Source organism: Oncorhynchus masou, unplaced genomic scaffold, assembly GCF_036934945.1.
Source record: "Oncorhynchus masou masou isolate Uvic2021 unplaced genomic scaffold, UVic_Omas_1.1 unplaced_scaffold_2295, whole genome shotgun sequence".
Classification (NCBI taxonomy): domain Eukaryota; kingdom Metazoa; phylum Chordata; class Actinopteri; order Salmoniformes; family Salmonidae; genus Oncorhynchus; species Oncorhynchus masou.
The window spans coordinates 15,695-39,693 of NW_027008762.1; the positions used below are offsets into that span (position 1 = coordinate 15,695).

Below are 23,999 nucleotides of genomic sequence, written 5' to 3' on the forward strand. Positions count from 1 at the left end.
ACGTCAACAAAACAAAGGAGATGATTGTGCACTTCAGGAAACAGCAGAGGGAGCACCCCCCTATCCACATCGATGGGACAGTAGTGGAGAGGGTAGTAAGTTTTAAGTTCCTCTGCGTACACATCACAGACAAACTGAATTGTTCCACTCACACAGACAGCATCGTGAAGAAGGTGCAGCAGCGCCTCTTCAACCTCAGGAGGCTGAAGAAATTCGGCTTGTCACCAAAAGCACTCACAAACTTCTACAGATGCACAATCGAGAGCATCCTGTTGGGCTGTATCACCGCCTGGTATGGCAACTGCTCCGCCCTCAACCGTAAGGCTCTCCAGAGGGTAGTGAGGTCTGCACAACGCATTACCGGGCAAACTACCTGCCCTCCAGGACACCTACACCACCCGATGTCACAGGAAGGCCAAAAAGATCATCAAGGACAACAACCATCCGAGCCACTGCCTGTTCACCCCGCTACCATCCAGAAGGCGAGGTCAGTACAGGTGCATCAAAGCAGGGACCGAGCAACTGAAAAACAGTTTCTATCTCAAGGCCATCAGACTGTTAAACAGCAACCACTAACATTGAGAGGCTGCTGCCAACATACTGACTCAACTCCAGCCACTTCAATAATGGAAAAATGTACAGCCACTTTAAACAATGCCACTTTACATAATGTTTACATACCCTACATTACTCATCTCATATGTATATACTGTACTCTATACCATCTACTGCATCTTGCCTATGCCGTTCTGTACCATCACTCATTCATATATCTTTATGTACATATTCTTCATCCCTTTATACTTGTGTGTATAAGGTAGTTGTGGAATTGTTAGGTTAGATTACTTGTTGGTTATTACTGCATTGTCGTAACTAGAAGCACAAGCATTTCGCTACACTACATTAACATCTGCTAACCATGTGTATGTGAAAAATAACATTTCATTTGGGCCGTGACATTGTAAATATGACATTTGAGTAATTTAGCAGACGCTGTTATCGAGAGCGACTTACATGAGCAATTAGTGTTAAGTGCCTTGCTCAAGAGCACATCGACAGATTGATCAAACAGTCGGGTCTGGAATTCAAACCAGCAACCTTTTCGATTCTAGGCCCAACACTCTCAACCACTAGGCTGCCTGCCACCCTGTAATAATGGACCAGGAACAAAGCCAACCAGGAACCAAAAGCTGTAACAGCCAATATTCAGAAAAAAGTAGCTGTGGGCTAGCAGAGATCAAACCCACCATGAGCAGTTTATTCTACTCACCCCACCCTACCACGGTGTACCAGTAGAAGTACCGCCTCTCTGGGAAGAAGGTTTGGACCAGCAGGGTGAAGAGGTACAGGCCTTCGATGAACAGCCAGAAGTAGTTGGACATCACACAGTAGTGGAATAATACCATCACTGCTTTACACTCCACCTAGTGGACACATACAGTATAACAGCATGACTGCTTTACACTCCACCTAGTGGACACATACAGTATAACACCATCACTGCTTTACCCTCCACCTAGTGGACATATACAGTATAACAGCATGACTGCTTTACACACCACCTAGTGGACACATACAGTATAACAGCATGACTGCTTTACACTCCACCTAGTGGACATATAGAGTATAACACCATGACTGCTTTACACTCCACCTAGTGGACACATACAGTATAACAGCATGACTGCTTACACTCCACCTAGTGGACACATACAGTATAACACCATCACTGCTTTACCCTCCACCTAGTGGACACATACAGTATAACAGCATGACTGCTTACACTCCACCTAGTGGACACATACAGTATAACAGCATGACTGCTTTACACTCTACCTAGTGGACACATACAGTATAACAGCATGACTGCTTTACACTCCACCTAGTGGACATATAGAGTATAACACCATGACTGCTTTACACTCCACCTAGTGGACACATACAGTATAACAGCATGACTGCTTACACTCCACCTAGTGGACATATAGAGTATAACACCATGACTGCTTACACTCCACCTAGTGGACATATAGAGTATAACACCATCACTGCTTTACCCTCCACCTAGTGGACATATAGAGTATAACAGCATGACTGCTTTACACACCACCTAGTGGACACATACAGTATAACAGCATGACTGCTTTACACTCCACCTAGTGGACATATAGAGTATAACACCATCACTGCTTTACCCTCCACCTAGTGGACATATACAGTATAACAGCATGACTGCTTTACACTCCACCTAGTGGACACATACAGTATAACACCATGACTGCTTACACTCCACCTAGTACAGAGTGTGAGTGTGTGTGTGTGTGTAACTCACGGTGTGTGTGTGTGTGTGTAACTCACGGTGTGTGTGAAGCAGTGGTTTTCTTCCTCCTGGGTGTACAGAACCCCGTCCTTGATGAACACAGAGATGGCTCTCAGCATGAAGGAGACGAACAGATTCATATGGATATAGTTCCTGGTACAGTGGAGCTTCCTGAGGGAGAGGAGGGAGGAGAGAGGAAGAGGTGGTTAAAAACCCGGCACCTATGATTCAAATGAGAGCCAGGCGGAGCTGAGATCCAGTACCTTTTCGTTACTTGAATTATCTAATAAAAAATGTCATTTTCCACAGCAAGCAACAGCAAAATCAGACAACCCCATAATAGAACATTTCACCTATTCAATTGTTCAGCTGTTACAATCTACTGTATCTTGCCTATGCTGCTCTGTACCATCACTCATTCATATATCCTTATGTACATATTCTTTATCCCCTTACACTGTGTATAAGACAGTAGTTTAGGAATTGTTAGTTAGATTACTTGTTGGTTATTACTGCATTGTCGGAACTAGAAGCACAAGCTTTTTGCTACACTCGCATTAACATCTGCTAACCATGTGTATGTGACAAATACAATTTGATTTGATTTGATTGATTTGAAATGGCAAGAGGCACACAGGGAGAGTTATGCAGATATATTCTGTCATCTGGACTATTCCTACAATAATATGTCATTACATACAGAACCAGTTGGGTCCAAACTAACATTACATACAGAACCAGTTGGGTCCATACTAACATTACATACAGAACCAGTTGGGTCCATACTAACATTACATACAGAACTAGTTGGGTCCATACTAACATTACATACAGAACCAGTTGGGTCCATACAGAACCAGTTGGGTCCATACTAGCATTACATACAGAACCAGTTGGGTCCAAACTAACATTACATACAGAACCAGTTGGGTCCAAACTACCATTACATAAAGAACCAGTTGGGTCCAAACTAACATTACATACAGAACCAGTTGGGTCCATACTAACATTACATACAGAACCAGTTGGGTCCATACAGAACCAGTTGGGTCCATACTAACATTACATACAGAACCAGTTGGGTCCAAACTAACATTACATACAGAACCAGTTGGGTCCATACAGAACCTGTTGGGTCCAAACTAACATTACATACAGAACCAGTTGGGTCCATACAGAACCAGTTGGGTCCATACTAACATTACATACAGAACCAGTTGGGTCCATACAGAACCAGTTGGGTCCATACTAACATTACATACAGAACCAGTTGGGTCCATAATTAACATTACATACAGAACCAGTTGGGTCCATACAGAACCAGTTGGGTCCAAACTAACATTACATACAGAACCAGTAGGGTCCATACAGAACCAGTTGGGTCCAAACTAACATTACATACAGAACCAGTTGGGTCCATACTAACATTACATACAGAACCAGTTGGGTCCAAACTAACATTACATACAGAACCAGTTGGGTCCATACTAACATTACATACAGAACCAGTTGGGTCCAAACTAACAATACATACAGAACCAGTTGGGTCCAAACTAACATTATATACAGAACCAGTTGGGTCCATACAGAACCAGTTGGGTCCATACTAACATTACATAGAGAACCACTTGGGTCCATACTAACATTACATACAGAACTAGTTGGGTCCAAACTAACATTACATACAGAACCAGTTGGGTCCATACAGAACCAGTTGGGTCCATACTAACATTACATACAGAACCACTTGGGTCCATACTAACATTACATACAGAACCAGTTGGGTCCATACCAACATTACATACAGAACTAGTTGGGTCCATACTAACATTACATACAGAACCAGTTGGGTCCATACTAACATTACATACAGAACCAGTTGGGTCCATACTAACATTACATACAGAACCAGTTGGGTCCATACTAACATTACATACAGAACCTGTTGGGTCCAAACTAACATTACATACAGAACCAGTTGGGACCAAAACTAACATTACATACAGAACCAGTTGGGTCCATACAGAACCAGTTGGGTCCAAACTAACATTACATACAGAACCACTTGGGTCCATACTAACATTACATACAGAACCAGTTGGGTCCATACTAACATTACATACAGAACCTGTTGGGTCCAAACTAACATTACATACAGAACCAGTTGGGACCAAAACTAACATTACATACAGAACCAGTTGGGTCCATACAGAACCAGTTGGGTCCAAACTAACATTACATACAGAACCAGTTGGGTCCATACTAACATTACATACAGAACCAGTTGGGTCCATACTAACATTACATACAGAACAAGTTGGGTCCAAACTAACATTACATACAGAACCAGTTGGGTCCATACTAACATTACATACAGAACCAGTTGGGTCCATACAGAACCAGTTGGGTCCATACTAACATTACATACAGAACCAGTTGGGTCCATACTAACATTACATACAGAACCAGTTGGGTCCATACTAACATTACATACAGAACCAGTTGGGTCCATACAGAACCAGTTGGGTCCATACTAACATTACATACAGAACCAGTTGGGTCCATACTAACATTACATACAGAACCAGTTGGGTCCATACTAACATTACATACAGAACCAGTTGGGTCCAAACTAACATTACATACAGAACTAGTTGGGTCCATACAGAACCAGTTGGGTCCAAACTAACATTACATACAGAACTAGTTGGGTCCATACAGAACCAGTTGGGTCCATACTAACATTAGACATTAGACACAGTTCCCGGTTCAGCCTAAGCATGAGTACATTCTAACTGTCTGAAATGTAGAGTGGTAATATTGGTCTGTCTGAAATGTAGAGTGGTAATATTGGTCTGTCTGAAATGTAGAGTGGTGATATTGGTCTGAAATGTAGAGTGGTAATATTGGTCTGAAATGTAGAGTGGTAATATTGGTCTGAAATGTAGAGTGGTGATATTGGTCTGAAATGTAGAGTGGTGATATTGGTCTGAAATGTAGAGTGGTGATATTGGTCTGAAATGTAGAGTGGTAATATTGGTCTGTCTGAAATGTAGAGTGGTGATATTGGTCTGAAATGTAGAGTGGTAATATTGGTCTGAAATGTAGAGTGGTAATATTGGTCTGAAATGTAGAGTGGTGATATTGGTCTGAAATGTAGAGTGGTGATATTGGTCTGAAATGTAGAGTGGTGATATTGGTCTGAAATGTAGAGTGGTAATATTGGTCTGAAATGTAGAGTGGTAATATTGGTCTGAAATGTAGAGTGGTGATATTGGTCTGAAATGTAGAGTGGAATTATTGGTCTGAAATGTAGAGTGGTGATATTGGTCTGAAATGTAGAGTGGTAATATTGGTCTGAAATGTAGAGTGGTAATATTGGTCTGTCTGAAATGTAGAGTGGTGATATTGGTCTGAAATGTAGAGTGGTAATATTGGTCTGAAATGTAGAGTGGTGATATTGGTCTGAAATGTAGAGTGGAATTATTGGTCTGAAATGTAGAGTGGCGATATTGGTCTGAAATGTAGAGTGGTGATATTGGTCTGTCTGAAATGTAGAGTGGTGATATTGGTCTGAAATGTAGAGTGGTAATATTGGTCTGTCTGAAATGTAGAGTGGTGATATTGGTCTGAAATGTAGAGTGGTAATATTGGTCTGAAATGTAGAGTGGTGATATTGGTCTGAAATGTAGAGTGGTAATATTGGTCTGAAATGTAGAGTGGCGATATTGGTCTGAAATGTAGAGTGGTAATATTGGTCTGAAATGTAGAGTGGTAATATTGGTCTGTCTGAAATGTAGAGTGGTGATATTGGTCTGAAATGTAGAGTGGTAATATTGGTCTGAAATGTAGAGTGGTGATATTGGTCTGAAATGTAGAGTGGTAATATTGGTCTGTCTGAAATGTAGAGTGGTGATATTGGTCTGAAATGTAGAGTGGTAATATTGGTCTGAAATGTAGAGTGGTGATATTGGTCTGAAATGTAGAGTGGTAATATTGGTCTGAAATGTAGAGTGGTGATATTGGTCTGAAATGTAGAGTGGTAATATTGGTCTGAAATGTAGAGTGGCGATATTGGTCTGAAATGTAGAGTGGTAATATTGGTCTGAAATGTAGAGTGGTAATATTGGTCTGTCTGAAATGTAGAGTGGTGATATTGGTCTGAAATGTAGAGTGGTAATATTGGTCTGAAATGTAGAGTGGTGATATTGGTCTGAAATGTAGAGTGGTAATATTGGTCTGTCTGAAATGTAGAGTGGTGATATTGGTCTGAAATGTAGAGTGGTAATATTGGTCTGAAATGTAGAGTGGTGATATTGGTCTGAAATGTAGAGTGGTAATATTGGTCTGAAATGTAGAGTGGCGATATTGGTCTGAAATGTAGAGTGGTGATATTGGTCTGAAATGTAGAGTGGTAATATTGGTCTGAAATGTAGAGTGGTGATATTGGTCTGAAATGTAGAGTGGTAATATTGGTCTGAAATGTAGAGTGGTAATATTGGTCTGAAATGTAGAGTGGTGATATTGGTCTGAAATGTAGAGTGGTGATATTGGTCTGAAATGTAGAGTGGTGATATTGGTCTGAAATGTAGAGTGGTGATATTGGTCTGAAATGTAGAGTGGTGATATTGGTCTGAAATGTAGAGTGGTGATATTGGTCTGAAATGTAGAGTGGTGATATTGGTCTGAAATGTAGAGTGGTGATATTGGTCTGAAATGTAGAGTGGTGATATTGGTCTGAAATGTAGAGTGGTCATATTGGTCTGAAATGTAGAGTGGTGATATTGGTCTGAAATGTAGAGTGGTGATATTGGTCTGAAATGTAGAGTGGTAATATTGGTCTGAAATGTAGAGTGGTGATATTGGTCTGTCTGAAATGTAGAGTGGTGATATTGGTCTGAAATGTAGAGTGGTAATATTGGTCTGAAATGTAGAGTGGTGATATTGGTCTGAAATGTAGAGTGGTGATATTGGTCTGAAATGTAGAGTGGTGATATTGGTCTGAAATGTAGAGTGGAATTATTGGTCTGAAATGTAGAGTGGTAATATTGGTCTGAAATGTAGAGTGGTAATATTGGTCTGAAATGTAGAGTGGTGATATTGGTCTGAAATGTAGAGTGGTGATATTGGTCTGAAATGTAGAGTGGTGATATTGGTCTGAAATGTAGAGTGGTGATATTGGTCTGTCTGAAATGTAGAGTGGTGATATTGGTCTGTCTGAAATGTAGAGTGGTGATATTGGTCTGTCTGAAATGTAGAGTGGTGATATTGGTCTGAAATGTAGAGTGGTGATATTGGTCTGAAATGTAGAGTGGTGATATTGGTCTGAAATGTAGAGTGGTGATATTGGTCTGAAATGTAGAGTGGTGATATTGGTCTGAAATGTAGAGTGGTGATATTGGTCTGAAATGTAGAGTGGTGATATTGGTCTGAAATGTAGAGTGGTGATATTGTTCTGAAATGTAGAGTGGTGATATTGGTCTGAAATGTAGAGTGGTGATATTGGTCTAAAATGTATAGTGGTGATATTGGTCTGTCTGAAATGTAGAGTGGTAATATTGGTCTGAAATGTAGAGTGGTAATATTGGTCTGAAATGTAGAGTGGTAATATTGGTCTGTCTGAAATATAGAGTGGTAATATTGGTCTGAAATGTAGAGTGGTGATATTGGTCTGTCTGAAATGTAGAGTGGTAATATTGGTCTGAAATGTAGAGTGGTGATATTGGTCTGTCTGAAATGTAGAGTGGTGATATTGGTCTGAAATGTAGAGTGGTAATATTGGTCTGAAATGTAGAGTGGTAATATTGGTCTGTCTGAAATGTAGAGTGGTGATATTGGTCTGTCTGAAATGTAGAGTGGTGATATTGGTCTGAAATGTAGAGTGGTAATATTGGTCTGAAATGTAGAGTGGTGATATTGGTCTGAAATGTAGAGTGGTGATATTGGTCTGAAATGTAGAGTGGTAATATTGGTCTGAAATGTAGAGTGGTAATATTGGTCTGAAATGTAGAGTGGTGATATTGGTCTGAAATGTAGAGTGGTGATATTGGTCTGAAATGTAGAGTGGTAATATTGGTCTGAAATGTAGAGTGGTAATATTGGTCTGAAATGTAGAGTGGTAATATTGGTCTGTCTGAAATGTAGAGTGGTGATATTGGTCTGTCTGAAATGTAGAGTGGTGATATTGGTCTGAAATGTAGAGTGGTGATATTGGTCTGAAATGTAGAGTGGTGATATTGGTCTGAAATGTAGAGTGGTGATATTGGTCTGTCTGAAATGTAGAGTGGTGATATTGGTCTGAAATGTAGAGTGGTGATATTGGTCTGAAATGTAGAGTGGTGATATTGGTCTGAAATGTAGAGTGGTAATATTGGTCTGTCTGAAATGTAGAGTGGTAATATTGGTCTGTCTGAAATGTAGAGTGGTGATATTGGTCTGAAATGTAGAGTGGTGATATTGGTCTGAAATGTAGAGTGGTGATATTGGTCTGAAATGTAGAGTGGTAATATTGGTCTGAAATGTAGAGTGGTAATATTGGTCTGAAATGTAGAGTGGTGATATTGGTCTGAAATGTAGAGTGGTGATATTGGTCTGAAATGTAGAGTGGTAATATTGGTCTGAAATGTAGAGTGGTAATATTGGTCTGAAATGTAGAGTGGTAATATTGGTCTGTCTGAAATGTAGAGTGGTGATATTGGTCTGTCTGAAATGTAGAGTGGTGATATTGGTCTGAAATGTAGAGTGGTGATATTGGTCTGAAATGTAGAGTGGTGATATTGGTCTGAAATGTAGAGTGGTGATATTGGTCTGTCTGAAATGTAGAGTGGTGATATTGGTCTGAAATGTAGAGTGGTGATATTGGTCTGAAATGTAGAGTGGTGATATTGGTCTGAAATGTAGAGTGGTAATATTGGTCTGTCTGAAATGTAGAGTGGTGATATTGGTCTGTCTGAAATGTAGAGTGGTGATATTGGTCTGTCTGAAATGTAGAGTGGTAATATTGGTCTGAAATGTAGAGTGGTGATATTGGTCTGTCTGAAATGTAGAGTGGTAATATTGGTCTGAAATGTAGAGTGGTAATATTGGTCTGTCTGAAATGTAGAGTGGTGATATTGGTCTGAAATGTAGAGTGGTAATATTGGTCTGAAATGTAGAGTGGTAACATTGGTCTGTCTGAAATGTAGAGTGGTGATATTGGTCTGAAATGTAGAGTGGTGATATTGGTCTGAAATGTAGAGTGGTGATATTGGTCTGAAATGTAGAGTGGTGATATTCGTCTGAAATGTAGAGTGGTAATATTGGTCTGTCTGAAATGTAGAGTGGTGATATTGGTCTGTCTGAAATGTAGAGTGGTAATATTGGTCTGAAATGTAGAGTGGTGATATTGGTCTGTCTGAAATGTAGAGTGGTAATATTGGTCTGAAATGTAGAGTGGTGATATTGGTCTGAAATGTAGAGTGGTGATATTGGTCTGAAATGTAGAGTGGTAATATTGGTCTGTTTGTTAGGAGAATATTCTACGTGATTTTGTTTTCAGATAACTTGGCAGAATTAATTAGAAAGAGAAATATCTCTTGGGCTCGAGCTAGACATACAAATGCTCCCGTTGACTGGGCCTCCTTCAGAGCGCTAAGAAACAAATACACAGGATTGACCAGGAAGTCCAAATCAGATTACTATTTAAATGCAGTCCACAGAGAACCTAAAACAACCCTACCAAGTTCTGGAAGCCAATCCAATCAGTGTCAGGTTCTAATGTCTCCTCTGGCCTTCCTGACCATTTAATGATGGATGCTAATGAAGTGAAGGATAGAGCCGATACTGTAGCGGTTTTAACAAGCACCTCATATCTGCTGGTTCTGTTGTTGATAATGGTGGGGGCCAGGCCTCTAATGTCAGCTCTGTTACAGTCAACTATGATTTGGCCCTTATGTCAACCATTTTAACTTTGAGCCTGTTTCTTATACTGAGGTCTATAAAGCACTAAAGGCATTAGACACTAAAAAGTCTGCAAGTCCAGACAACCTGGACCCCCTACCTGTTAACGATAGCAACTGGTATTATTACTGAACCTGTGGCTCACATTTTCAACGTGAGTCTCTTGACCAATTCCACACCCAGCAATTGGAAATCAGCTTATGTCCTCCCACTTGACCAATTCCACACCCAGCAATTGGAAATCTGCCTATGTCCTCCCACTGCTAAAGGGTGGAGATCCCTATCCTGGCCCAAAGTCTATGAATCCCTAGTGAACTCTCTATCCTGGACAAAGTCTATGAATCCCTAGTGAACTCCCGATCATGGCCAAAGTCTATGAATCCCTAGTGAACTCCCGATCATGGCCAAAGTCTATGAATCCCTAGTGAACTCTCTATCCTGGACAACGTCTATGAAACCCTAGTGAACTCCCTATCCTGGACAAAGTCTATGAATCCCTAGTGAACTCTCTATCCTGGACAACGTCTATGAAACCCTAGTGAACTCCCTATCCTGGACAAAGTCTATGAAACCCTAGTGAACTCTCTATCCTGGACAAAGTCTATGAATCCCTAGTGAACTCTCTATCCTGGACAAAGTCTATGAATCCCTAGTGAACTCCCTATCCTGGCCAAAGTCTATGAATCCCTAGTGAACTCCCTATCCTGGACAAAGTCTATGAAACCCTAGTGAACTCTCTATCCTGGACAAAGTCTATGAAACCCTAGTGAACTCCCTATCCTGGCCAAAGTCTATGAATCCATAGTGAACTCCCTATCCTGGCCAAAGTCTATGAATCCATAGTGAACTCCCTATCCTGGCCAAAGTCTATGAATCCCTAGTGAACTCCCTATCCTGGCCAAAGTCTATGAATCCATAGTGAACTTCCTATCCTGGACAAAGTCTATGAAACCTAGTGAACTCCCTATCCTGGCCAAAGTCTATGAATCCATAGTGAACTCCCTATCCTGGCCAAAGTCTATGAATCCCTAGTGAACTCCCTATCCTGGCCAAAGTCTATGAATCCATAGTGAACTCCCTATCCTGGCCAAAGTCTATGAAACCCTAGTGAACTCCCTATCCTGGCCAAAGTCTATGAATCCATAGTGAACTCCCTATCCTGGCCAAAGTCTATGAATCCATAGTGAACTCCCTATCCTGGCCAAAGTCTATGAATCCATAGTGAACTCCCTATCCTGGCCAAAGTCTATGAATCCCTAGTGAACTCCCTATCCTGGCCAAAGTCTATGAACTCCCTATCCTGGCCAAAGTCTATGAATCCCTAGTGAACTCAGTTTAACATCTTAATTGAAATGAACCTACTGAGCATGGTTCAGTCTGGCTTTAGATTGGGACACAGCACCACAACTGTTTGTGTATTTATCAAAAGGACTTTGATTCAGTTGACCATGAATTGTTGCTAGCTAGACTCAGAAACATTGGTCTCAGTGAAGGGGCAGTAAATTGGTTTAGGAACTATCTTTCTGACAGAACACAATGTGTATATAATGACAATCGCAAGTCTAGCTGTCTTGAGATTAATAGAGGTGTGCCCCAGAGTTCCATTTTAGCTCCTGTGTTGTTCTCAATTTTTATTAATGATTTGGGAAATGGGATGCAACCAGCTAAGTTCCATCGACATGCAGATGATACAGTCATCTATTCATGTGCTCCTTCTCTGGTTCAGGCTGTTGAAGAGCTCCAGACTGTGTTTCAGTCACTGCAGGCCTCCCTTTATGGTCTCAAACTGGTCTTGAATGTACAAACAACTAAATGCATGACCTTTACCAGAGCTAGAACTCTGCCAGATAACGTTAGCATTGTCACATGTGGTGGCTTATCCATTGAAGAAATGTCATCCTACAAATACCTAGGAATTCGATTGGATGACAAGTTGTCCTTTAAAGTTCATGTGGATAATCTTGTGACAAAGCTTCAATTTAATATTTTTATTTTCGTAATAAGGGTTGCTTCCCGCTTATGGCTAGAAAGAAGCTTGTTCAGGCCACTTCTCTCTGTAATTGATTATGGTGACTTGTTGTATATGCATGCATTCTCCTCCGTCTAACAGAGAGCCTGTTTATCATGCAGCCTCCTCTGTCTAACAGAGACTGGACTCTGTTGATCATGCAGCCTCCTCTGTCTAACAGAGACTGGACTCTGTTTATCATGCAGCCTCCTCTGTCTTACATAGAATGGGCTCTGTTTATCATGCAGCCTCCTCTGTCTAACAGAGACTGGACTCTGTTTATCATGCAGCCTCCTCTGTCTAACAGAGACTCTGTTTATCATGCAGCCTCCTCTGTCTAACAGAGACTGGACTCTGTTTATCATGCAGCCTCCTCTGTCTTACAGAGACTGGACTCTGTTTATCATGCAGCCTCCTCTGTCTAACAGAGACTGGACTCTGTTTATCATGCAGCCTCCTCTGTCTAACAGAGACTGGACTCTGTTTATCATGCAGCCTCATCTGTCTAACAGAGACTGGACTCTGTTTATCATGCAGCCTCCTCTGTCTAACAGAGACTCTGTTTATCATGCAGCCTCCTCTGGCTAACAGAGACTGGACTCTGTTTATCATGCAGCCTCCTCTGTCTAACAGAGACTGGACTCTGTTTATCATGCAGCCTCCTCTGTCTGACAGAGGCTGGACTCTGTTTATCATGCAGCCTCATCTGTCTAACAGAGACTGGACTCTGTTTATCATGCAGCCTCCTCCGTCTAACAGAGACTGGACTCTGTTTATCATGCAGCCTCCTCTGTCTAACAGAGACTGGACTCTGTTTATCATGCATCCTTGGGCTTTATTACTAATGCCAAGTCACTCACCCACCATTGCACCAAATAAAAGGTTGGACTTTACATGATATTCTCAGAAAGCTACATTTGTATGTGTTCATCTACAAAGCCCTTTTGGGTAAACTCCCTCTTAACATCTGTAGTCTGGTCTCCTTCACCACCAGCAGTTACCATACCCGGTCTGCTAGGTGGTTGCTATGTTACCATACCCGGTCTGCTAGGTGGTTGCTATGTTACCATACCCGGTCTGCTAGGTGGTTGCTATGTTACCATACCCGGTCTGCTAGGTGGTTGCTATTTTAACATACCCGGTCTGCTAGGTGGTTGCTATGTTACCATACCCGGTCTGCTAGGTGGTTGCTATGTTACCATACCCGGTCTGCTAGGTGGTTGCTATGTTACCATACCCGGTCTGCTAGGTGGTTGCTATGTTACCATACCCGGTCTGCTAGGTGGTTGATAAGTTACCATACCCAGTCTGCTAGGTGGTTGCTATGTTACCATACCCGGTCTGCTTGGTGGTTGCTATGTTACCATACCCGGTCTGCTAGGTGGTTGCTATGTTACCATACCCGGTCTGCTTGGTGGTTGCTATGTTACCATACCCGGTCTGCTAGGTGGTTGCTATGTTACCATACCCGGTCTGCTAGGTGGTTGCTATGTTACCATACCTGGTCTGCTTGGTGGTTGCTATGTTACCATACCCGGTCTGCTAGGTGGTTGATATGGTACCATACCCGGTCTGCTAGGTGGTTGATAAGTTACCATACCCGGTCTGCTAGGTGGTTGATATGTTACCATAACCGGTTTGCTTGGTGGTTGCTATGTTACCATACCCGGTCTGCTAGGTGGTTGATATGGTACCATACCCGGTCTGCTAGGTGGTTGATAAGTCACCATACCCGGTCTGCTAGATGGTTGCTATGCTACCATACCCGGTCTGCTAGGTGGTTGCTATGTTACCATACCCGGTCTGCTAGGTGGTTGATATGTTACCATACCCGGTCTGCTCGGTGGTTGCTATGTTACCATACCCGGTCTGCTAGGTGGTTGATATGGTACCATACCCGGTCTGCTAGGTGGTTGATATGGTACCATACCCTGTCTGCTTGGTGGTTGCTATGTTACCATACCCGGTCTGCTAGGTGGTTGCTATGTTACCATACCCGGTCTGCTAGGTGGTTGATATGGTACCATACCCGGTCTGCTAGGTGGTTGATATGGTACCATACCCTGTCTGCTAGGTGGTTGCTATGGTACCATACCCAGTCTGCTAGGTGATTGCTACTCAAAGTCCCCCGGACATTCACAGTATTAGGCAAGACTGCCTTCTCTTCTTGTGCACCAGAGGCATGGAATAGTCCACAATCCCTGCTTCATCTAGATATGTTAGTGCCACTGAATGAATTTAAAATATTGATGGGAGATTCTGTTACAGAGGAGTGTAAATGCTTTATTTAGGCTGGATCATGTTTTAATGTTTTAATGTAAGGAATTGTCCGTAGAGAGAAAGGATTGTCTCGAGGCACAGATCTGGGGAAATGTTTCATGGATCAGTTGTTATTGTAATCTGGTATTTATCGTTTTCCCACCTGACTTTACATGGCTAGGCCTGGTATCATGAGGGACAGCTGGTTGACTTTACATGGCTAGGCCTGATATCATGAGGGACAGCTGGTTGACTTTACATGGCTAGGCCTGATATCATGAGGGACAGCTGGTTGACTTTACATGGCTAGGCCTGATATCATGAGGGACAGCTGGATGACTTTACATGGCTAGGCCTGATATCATGAGGGACAGCTGGTTGACTTTACATGGCTAGGCCTGATAACATGAGGGACAGCTGGTTGACTTTACATGGCTAGGCCTGATAACATGAGGGACAGCTGGTTGACTTTACATGGCTAGGGCTGATAACATGAGGGACAGCTGGATGACTTTACATGGCTAGGCCTGGTATCATGAGGGACAGCTGGTTGACTTTACATGGCTAGGCCTGATAACATGAGGGACAGCTGGTTGACTTTACATGGCTAGGCCTGATAACATGAGAGGGACAGCTGGATGACTTTACATGGCTAGGCCTGATAACATGAGGGACAGCTGGTTGACTTTACATGGCTAGGCCTGATATCATGAGGGACAGCTGGTTGACTTTACATGGCTAGGCCTGATAACATGAGAGGGACAGCTGGATGACTTTACATGGCTAGGCCTGATAACATGAGGGACAGCTGGTTGACTTTACATGGCTAGGCCTGATAACATGAGAGGGACAGCTGGATGACTTTACATGGCTAGGCCTGATAACATGAGGGACAGCTGGTTGACTTTACATGGCTAGGCCTGATAACATGAGAGGGACAGCTGGTTGACTTTACATGGCTAGGCCTGATATCAGGCTGCATTCATTGTAGCTGGGGATTTTAACAAGGCTAATCTGAAAGCAAGACTCCCTAAATTGTATCAGCATATCAATTGCGCAACCAGGGCAGGCAAAATCTTGGATCATTGCTATTCTAACTTCCGCGATGCATATAAGGCCCTGCCCCGCCCTCCTTTCGGAAAAGCTGACTACGACTCCATTTTGTTGATCCCTGCCTACAGACAGAAACTAAAACAAGAAGCTCCCACGCTGAGGTCTGTCCAACGCTGGTCCGACCAATCTGATTCCACACTCCAAGACTGCTTCCATCACGTGGACTGGGATATGTTTCGTATTGCGTCAGACAACAACATTGACAAATACGCTGATTCGGTGTGTGAGTTCATTAGAACGTGCGTTGAAGATGTCATTCCCATAGCAACAATTAAAACATTCCCAAACCAGAAACCGTGGATTGATGGCAGCGTTCGCGTGAAACTGAAAGCGCGAACCACTGCTTTTAATCAGGGCAAGGTGACCGGAAACATGACCGAATACAAACAGTGTAGCGATTCCCTCCGCAAGGCAATCAAACAAGCTAAGCGTCAGTATAGAGACAAAGTAGAATCTCAATTCAACGGCTCAGACACAAGAGGTAAGTGGCAGGGTCTACAGTCAATCACGGATTACAAAAAGAAAACCAGCCCCGTCACGGACCAGGATGTCTTGCTCCCAGGCAGACTAAATAACTTTTTTGCCCGCTTTGAGGACAATACAATGCCACTGACACGGCCTGAAACCAAAACATGCGGCCTCTCCTTCACTGCAGCCGAGGTGAGTAAAACATTTAAACGTGTTAACCCTCGCAAGGCTGCAGGCCCAGACGGCATCCCCAGCCGCACCCTCAGAGCATGCGCAGACCAGCTGGCTGGTGTGTTTACGGACATATTCAATCAATACCTATCCCAGTCTGCTGTTCCCACATGCTTCAAGAGGGCCACCCTTGTTCCTGTTCCCAAGAAAGCTAACGTAACTGAGCTAAACAACTACCGCCCCGTAGCACTCACTTCCGTCATCATGAAGTGCTTTGAGAGACTAGTCAAGGACCATATCACCTCCACCCTACCTGACACCCTAGACCCACTCCAATTTGCTTACCGCCCAAATAGGTCCACAGACGATGCAATCTCAACCACACTGCCCTAACCCATCTGGACAAGAGGAATACCTATGTGAGAATGCTGTTCATCGACTATAGCTCGGCATTTAACACCATAGTACCCTCCAAGCTCGTCATCAAGCTCGAGACCCTGGGTCTCGACCCCGCCATGTGCAACTGGGTACTGGACTTCCTGACGGGCCGCCCCCAGGTGGTGAGGGTAGGCAACAACATCTCCACCCCGCTGATCCTCAACACTGGGGCCCCACAAGGGTGCGTTCTGAGCCCTCTCCTGTACTCTCTGTTCACCCACGACTGCGTGGCCACGCACGCCTCCAACTCAATCATCAAGTTTGCGGACAACACAACAGTGGTAGGCTTGATTACCAACAACGACGAGACGGCCTACAGGGAGGAGGTGAGAGCCCTCGGAGTGTGGTGTCAGGAAAATAACCTCACATTCAAGGAGATGATTGTGGACTTCAAGAAACAGCAGAGGGAACACCCCCCTATCCACATCGATGGAACAGTAGTGGAGAGGGTAGCAAGTATTAAGTTCCTTGGCATACACATCACAGACAAACTGAATTGGTCCACCCACACAGACAGCATCGTGAAGAAGGTGCAGCAGCGCCTCTTCAACCTCAGGAGGCTGAAGAAATTCGGCTTGTCACCAAAAGCACTCACAAACTTCTACAGATGCACAATCGAGAGCATCCTGGCGGGCTGTATCACTGCCTGGTACGGCAACTGCTCCGCCCACAACCGTAAGGCTCTCCAGAGGGTAGTGAGGTCTGCACAACGCATCACCGGGGCAAACTACCTGCCCTCCAGGACACCTACACCTCCCGATGTTACAGGAAGGCCATAAAGATCATCAAGGACAACAACCACCCGAGCCACTGCCTGTTCACCCCGCTATCATCCAGAAGGCGAGGTCAGTACAGGTGCATCAAAGCTGGGACCGAGAGACTGAAAAACAGCTTCTATCTCAAGGCCATCAGACTGTTAAACAGCCACCACTAACATTGAGTGGCTGCTGCCAACACACTGACTCAACTCCAGCCACTTTAATAATGGGAATTGATGGGAAATATCACTAGCCACTTTAAACAATGCTACCTAATATAATGTTTACATACCCTACATTATTCATCTCATATGTATACGTATATACTGTACTCTATATCATCTACTGCATCTTTATGTAATACATGTATCACTAGCCACTTTAACTATGCCACTTTGTTTACATACTCATCTCATATGTATATACTGTACCCTATACCATCTACTGTATCTTGCCTATGCTGCTCTGTACCATCACTCATTCATATATCTTTATATACATATTCTTTATCCCTTTACACTTGTGTGTATAAGGTAGTTGTGGAATTGTTAGTTAGATTACTTGTTGGTTATTACTGCATTGTCAGAACTAGAAGCACAAGCATTTCGCTACAATCGCATTAACATCTGCTAACCATGTGTATGTGACAAATACAATTTGATTTGATTTGATTTGATGAGAGGGACAGCTGGTTGACTTTACATGGCTAGGCCTGATATCATGAGGGACAGCTGGTTGACTTTACATGGCTAGGCCTGATATCATGAGAGGGACAGCAGGTTGACTTTACATGGCTAGGCCTGATAACATGAGGGATAGCTGGTTGACTTTACATGGCTAGGCCTGATATCATGAGAGGGACAGCTGGTTGACTTTACATGGCTAGGCCTGATATTATAAGGGACAGCTGGTTGACTTTACATGGCTAGGCCTGATATCATGAGGGACAGCTGGTTGACTTTACATGGCTAGGCCTGATATTATAAGGGACAGCTGGTTGACTTTACATGGCTAGGCCTGATATCATGAGAGGGACAGCTGGTTGACTTTACATGGCTAGGCCTGATATCATGAGAGGGACAGCTGGTTGACTTTACATGGCTAGGCCTGATATTATAAGGGACAGCTGGTTGACTTTACATGGCTAGGCCTGATATCATGAGGGACAGCTGGTTGACTTTACATGGCTAGGCCTGATATTATAAGGGACAGCTGGTTGACTTTACATGGCTAGGCCTGATAACATGAGGGACAGCTGGTTGACTTTACATGGCTAGGCCTGATATCATGAGAGGGACAGCTGGTTGACTTTACATGGCTAGGCCTGATATTATGAGGGACAGCTGGTTGACTTTACATGGCTAGGCCTGATATCATGAGGGACAGCTGGTTGACTTTACATGGCTAGGCCTGATATCATGAGAGGGACAGCTGGTTGACTTTACATGGCTAGGCCTGATAACATGAGGGACAGCTGGTTGACTTTACATGGCTAGGCCTGATAACATGAGAGGGACAGCTGGTTGCTTGGTCACTTTAGCTAGCTGCAATTTTACATCTTTAAACCACCCAGTAAAAGGTAACGGGTTCTTTCTCATTTAAATCACCTTAAAGTAGATATCGTCTTTCTTCAGGAGACACATCTCCGCACTTTTGACCACTATCGTTTAAAAGGAAAGTGCATCGGTCAATCATATTCCTATTTTCATTCTAAAAACATGAGGAGCAGCCATTTTAATTAGTAAAAACATAAGACCTTCTCACGTAGACTTCTTTTTCCAGGAGAATATATTTCTGCCACTTATCGCGGAGTCTGATTACCAAGCTATAGTCATTTCAAATCATTATCCTCTTACTATGAAACTACTTATACCCAATACACAGCCCAGTTATCACCCTTGTAGGCTTAAAGGGAAGCAGGTAGCCTAGTGGATAGAGCACTGGGCGAGTAACCGCAAGGTTGCTGGATCGAATCCCAGTTGAATGCATGCAGTCGTACAACTGACTAGGTATCCCCCTTAACCCACTACTGCTATCTGAAGAAACCTTGGTTGCTTTTATATCATCTCAAATTGAGCTGTAATCAACCCCCTGGAATGTCGCCTACCACAGTATAGGAATCAATGAAGGCTTATCTAAGGGGCCAAATTATTTAGCGCAAGATTAAGGAAGTGCAATATTCAACTCCTCTAGGAACTTACAAATAACATCTGGGATTTGGATATGGCATATTCACACTCTTCATCCACAGATTTACAAAAACAACAGTTTGACACTTCAGACAAAGTTTAATCTTCTTTCAACTCGATAAGCAGAAAATCGAATTAGTAAATCTCGATACAAAAATGATGAACATGGAGAGAAACCAGGGAAAATGCTGCGTCAAGAGAACAAATCAAACCATACCTGAGATAACTGATGAGCTGGGTAACACATGTACTGATCATTTAGAGGTCAATTCATGCTTTCATAACTTTTACTCATAATTATACACTTCAGAATCAGCTGGTAATGCCACGTTACTCCACACATTTGAGAACTTAGATGTTCCTACAGTTGAACCTGAGACAGCTGCTAAACTAGAAGAGCAGCTCTCTGTAGAAGAGATCGTGTTGCCAATTAAATCTCCTGGACCCGACGGATTTCAGAGCTATTTCTTAAAATAAATTCTCAGATCGGGCCTCCCGAGTGGCGAGCTCGCTGTGCCACTAGAGATTCTAGGTGTGAGTCCAGCCTCTGTCGCAGCCGGCCACGACCGGGAGACCCATGGGGCGGCACACAATTGGCCCAGCGTCGTCTGGGTTAGGGGAGGGTTTGGCCGACAGGGATGTCCTTGTACCATCAAGCACTAGCGACCGGGTGGAGTGCACGCTGACACGGTCGTCAGATGTTTCCTCCGACACATTGGTGCGGCTTGCTTCCGGGTGGGATGCGCGCAGTGTTAAGAAGCAGTGTGGCTTGGTTGGTTTGTGTTCTGGAGGACGCATGGCTCTAGACCTTCGCCTCTCCCGAGGGAGAGCAATGAGAAACCAATTGATGAGACAAGACCGTAACTACCAATTGGACACCAGGAAATTGGGGAGAAAAAGGGGGAAAAAAATATATGCAAAAATAAACAAAAATATATTTTTATTCTCAGATCAACTCTCTCCTCTCTTTCCGTATTTGAGGAATCATTCTCCTCAAAATCTTTACCCTCAACAATAAGACAAGCATGTATTTCACTTATTCTGAAAATGGAAAAAAAAAACTTGTGTGGTTCATGTAGGAAAATTTCTTTACTTAATTGAAATGTAAAGATACTTTATATGATTGCCTGCCGTTTTGAGTCAGTTCTTCCCTCCGTTATCCTTAAAAATCGTCATTCTTTTTAAACATCAGACATCTTTATAATATACTTTATAACCCCTCTTCATCTGACACTCCAGAGATATTGTTATCACTTGATGCTGAGATGAAGTTTGATCAGTGGGATTATCTGTTTTATATCCTCAAACAATTTGGATTCGGTCCCAATTTTATGTCCTGGATCAAAGTCCTTTACTCCTCCCCTATGCCTGCAGTGCGCACAAATATTAACCTTTCATCCTATTTCCAACTTCAACATGGGACAAGACAGGGTTGTCCTCTATCCCCTCAGCTGTTTGCTTTCACAATTAAGCCTTTAGCCGTAACAATATGTGAATAATACTACTATGCGGATGACATTATATTATAAATGTCTGACCCTTTAACTGGTCTTCCAGAGATTCAGGTTCTACTAAAGACAGTTGGTAAATATGAGGTTCATCTATAAAAACATGAATTGATGTGCATTAATCCTACTGACAGGCAAACGTACTTTAGTCATGTGCCCTTCAGTCACTACGCAGAAACTGTAATGGGAATTTGAGTCACACTCAACTTCAACTTTTTCTTCACGAGGAATGAAAGTATTACCTACGTTTTTATACACATTTCAAATGTATTACTATCTTTCTGACAAAATATATTTTTTTTATCTTAATAGATAAAAGCAGATATTAGTTTATCTGGAACAAGAAAAACCCTCGGACACGTAGGAGCGTATTGCAGAGACTCGTCCCCAGGGTGGTCTAGCGCTACCCAACTTTCAATATTATTACTGGGCAGCATAATAAGAAAATGGTTGACCTTGGAGATCTCATCCTGTGGCCCACCTCCTTAGCTTAGCTTTGCTCCAAACTAGCTGAGCCTGTTTCCAAATACATTAAAAACCCTATTCAAATCAAATCAAATCACATTTATTTATATAGCCCAGCTGATATCTCAAAGTGCTGTACAGAAACCCAGCCTAAAACCCCAAACAGCAGGCAATGCAGGTGTAGAAGCACGGTGGCTAGGAAAAACTCCCTAGAAAGGCCAAAACCTAGGAAGAAACCTAGAGAGGAACCAGGCTATGTGGGGTGGCCAGTCCTCTTCTGGCTGTGCCGGGTGGAGATTATAACAGAACATGGCCAAGATGTTCAAGATGTTGTATGGTTTTTAATTATGGGGCAGAAGTTGAAAATTCACTGAGACCAAAAGATCTCCTTAACTGATTCCAGATCAGCTAATGCAAGTAGGGTATTTCATATCTGGTCTGGAAAAGGGATCTCCTCACTGAACGACCTGTATATACAGTTTGGGGAGGCAGGTGGCTAGCCTAGTGGTTAGACTGTAGGGCCGGCAGGTCGCCTAGTGGTTAGAGTGTAGGGGCGGCAGGTAGCCTAGTAGTTAGAGTGTAGGGGTGGCAGGTAGCCTAGTGGTTCGAGTGTAGGGGTGGCAGGTAGCCTAGTGGTTAGAGTGTAGGGGCGGCAGGTAGCCTAGTGGTTAGAGTGTAGGGCCGGCAGGTAGCCTAGTGGTTAGTGTAGGGCCGGCATGTAGCCTAGTGGTTTGAGTGTAGGGCTAGTAACTGAAAGGTTGCTGGATCAAATCTCCACGCTGACAAGGTAAAACACACTGTCGTTCTGTTGTTCTGCCCCTGAGCAAGGCAGTTAACCCACTGTTCCCCGATAGGCTGTCATTGTAAATAAGAATTTGTCCTTAACTGACTTGCCTAGTTAAATAAAACATATCAGAGGGGGCATGAGTGTGATCTGCATGTTGTTAAACTTCCACAATCTGGATTCCCTGAACTCTCAAGAACCAATGGGAAGAGGACTTAGGTGAACAACTTTCAGACAAAACTCGTCAGAGTATGCTTCATACTCTGACATTCTTCATCTATATATGTCCGTCTCAGAAAACGTCTCAAGAATTGATATCCATAAATCTGTCAATTCTGTGCATATGCTGCTAATTTATTACACATGTTTTGGAAATTTTTGGATATCAACTCTTGAGATGTTTTCTAAGATACTAGAGAGACGTATAGAACCTTCTGCCTTTATTGCATCATTCAGAGGGGCACCGCAGGAGGCCCCTCTAAACAGTTCTATGGGCAACATGCTGGCATGTACTACTCTTCCAGCTATTATACTATTTAAGTGGAAGGATCAGTTTCCTCCTACTTTAAACCATTGGAAAAGGGAAGTTATGCAACATTTCAATTTTCATAACTCATAAACCAACCCAAATTATACATTTAAGTCATTTTTTGGCCGCCAAATTATAATTTGTATCATTATTTTATTATTACTTTTTGTTTTATAATATCTTTGTATTTTTTTAATTTGAATAACAAGAGCACCTCCTCCCAGCTGCCCACTGCACTGAGGCTAGGTAACACGGTCACCACCGATAAATCCCTGATAATCAAAAACTTCAACAAGCATTTCTCAACGGCTGGCCATGCCTTCCTCCTGGTTAATCCAACCTCGGGCCAACAGCTCCGCCCCCCCCCAGCTACTCGACCAAGCCTCCCTAGCTTCTCCTTTACCCAAATCCAGATAGCAGATGTTCTGAAAGAGCTGCAAAACCTGGGGCCATACAAATCAGCTGGGCTTGACAATCTGGACCCTCTACTTCTGAAACTGTCCACCGCCATTGTCGCAACCCCTATTACCAGCCTGTTCAACCTCTCCTTCGTATCATCTGAGATGCCCAAGGATTGAAAAGCTGCCGCGGTCATCCCATTCTTCAAAGGGTGAGGCACCTTGGACCCAAACTGTTACAGACCTATATCCATCCTGCCTTGCCTATCTAAGGTCTTCGAAAGCCAAGTCAACAAACAGATCACTAACCAACTCGAATCCCACCGTACCTTCTCCGCTGTGCAATCCGGTTCCGAGCCGGTCACGGGTTTACCTCAGCCACACTCAAGGTACTAAACGATATCATAACCACAATCGATAAGAGACATTACTGTGCAGCCGTCTTCATCGACCTGGCCAAGGCTTTCGACTCTGTCAATCACCATGTTCTTATTGGCAGACTCAGTAGCCTCGGTTTATCTAATGACTGCCTTGCCTGGTTCACCAACTACTTTGCAGACAGAGTTCAGTGTGTCAAATCGGAGGGCATGTTGTCCGGTCCTCTGGCAGTCTCTATGGGGGTGCCACAGGGTTCAATTCTCGGGCCGACTCTT

General features: G+C 43.1%; 1 protein-coding gene across 1 annotated transcript in view; it reads right to left on the minus strand.

The window, feature by feature from the left end:
* Positions 1–23,999, minus strand: part of LOC135533257 (pituitary adenylate cyclase-activating polypeptide type I receptor-like) — a gene marked incomplete at its 3' end in the record, with an annotated part of 68,577 nt that overhangs the window by 15,689 nt on the left and 28,889 nt on the right. The window contains exons 7-8 of the mRNA XM_064960661.1: positions 2,359–2,491; positions 1,271–1,424 (exon numbers count right to left, since the gene is read on the minus strand). Coding sequence (XP_064816733.1) covers positions 1,271–1,424; positions 2,359–2,491 — 287 coding nt within the window. The remainder of the gene's footprint in view (positions 1–1,270; positions 1,425–2,358; positions 2,492–23,999) is intronic.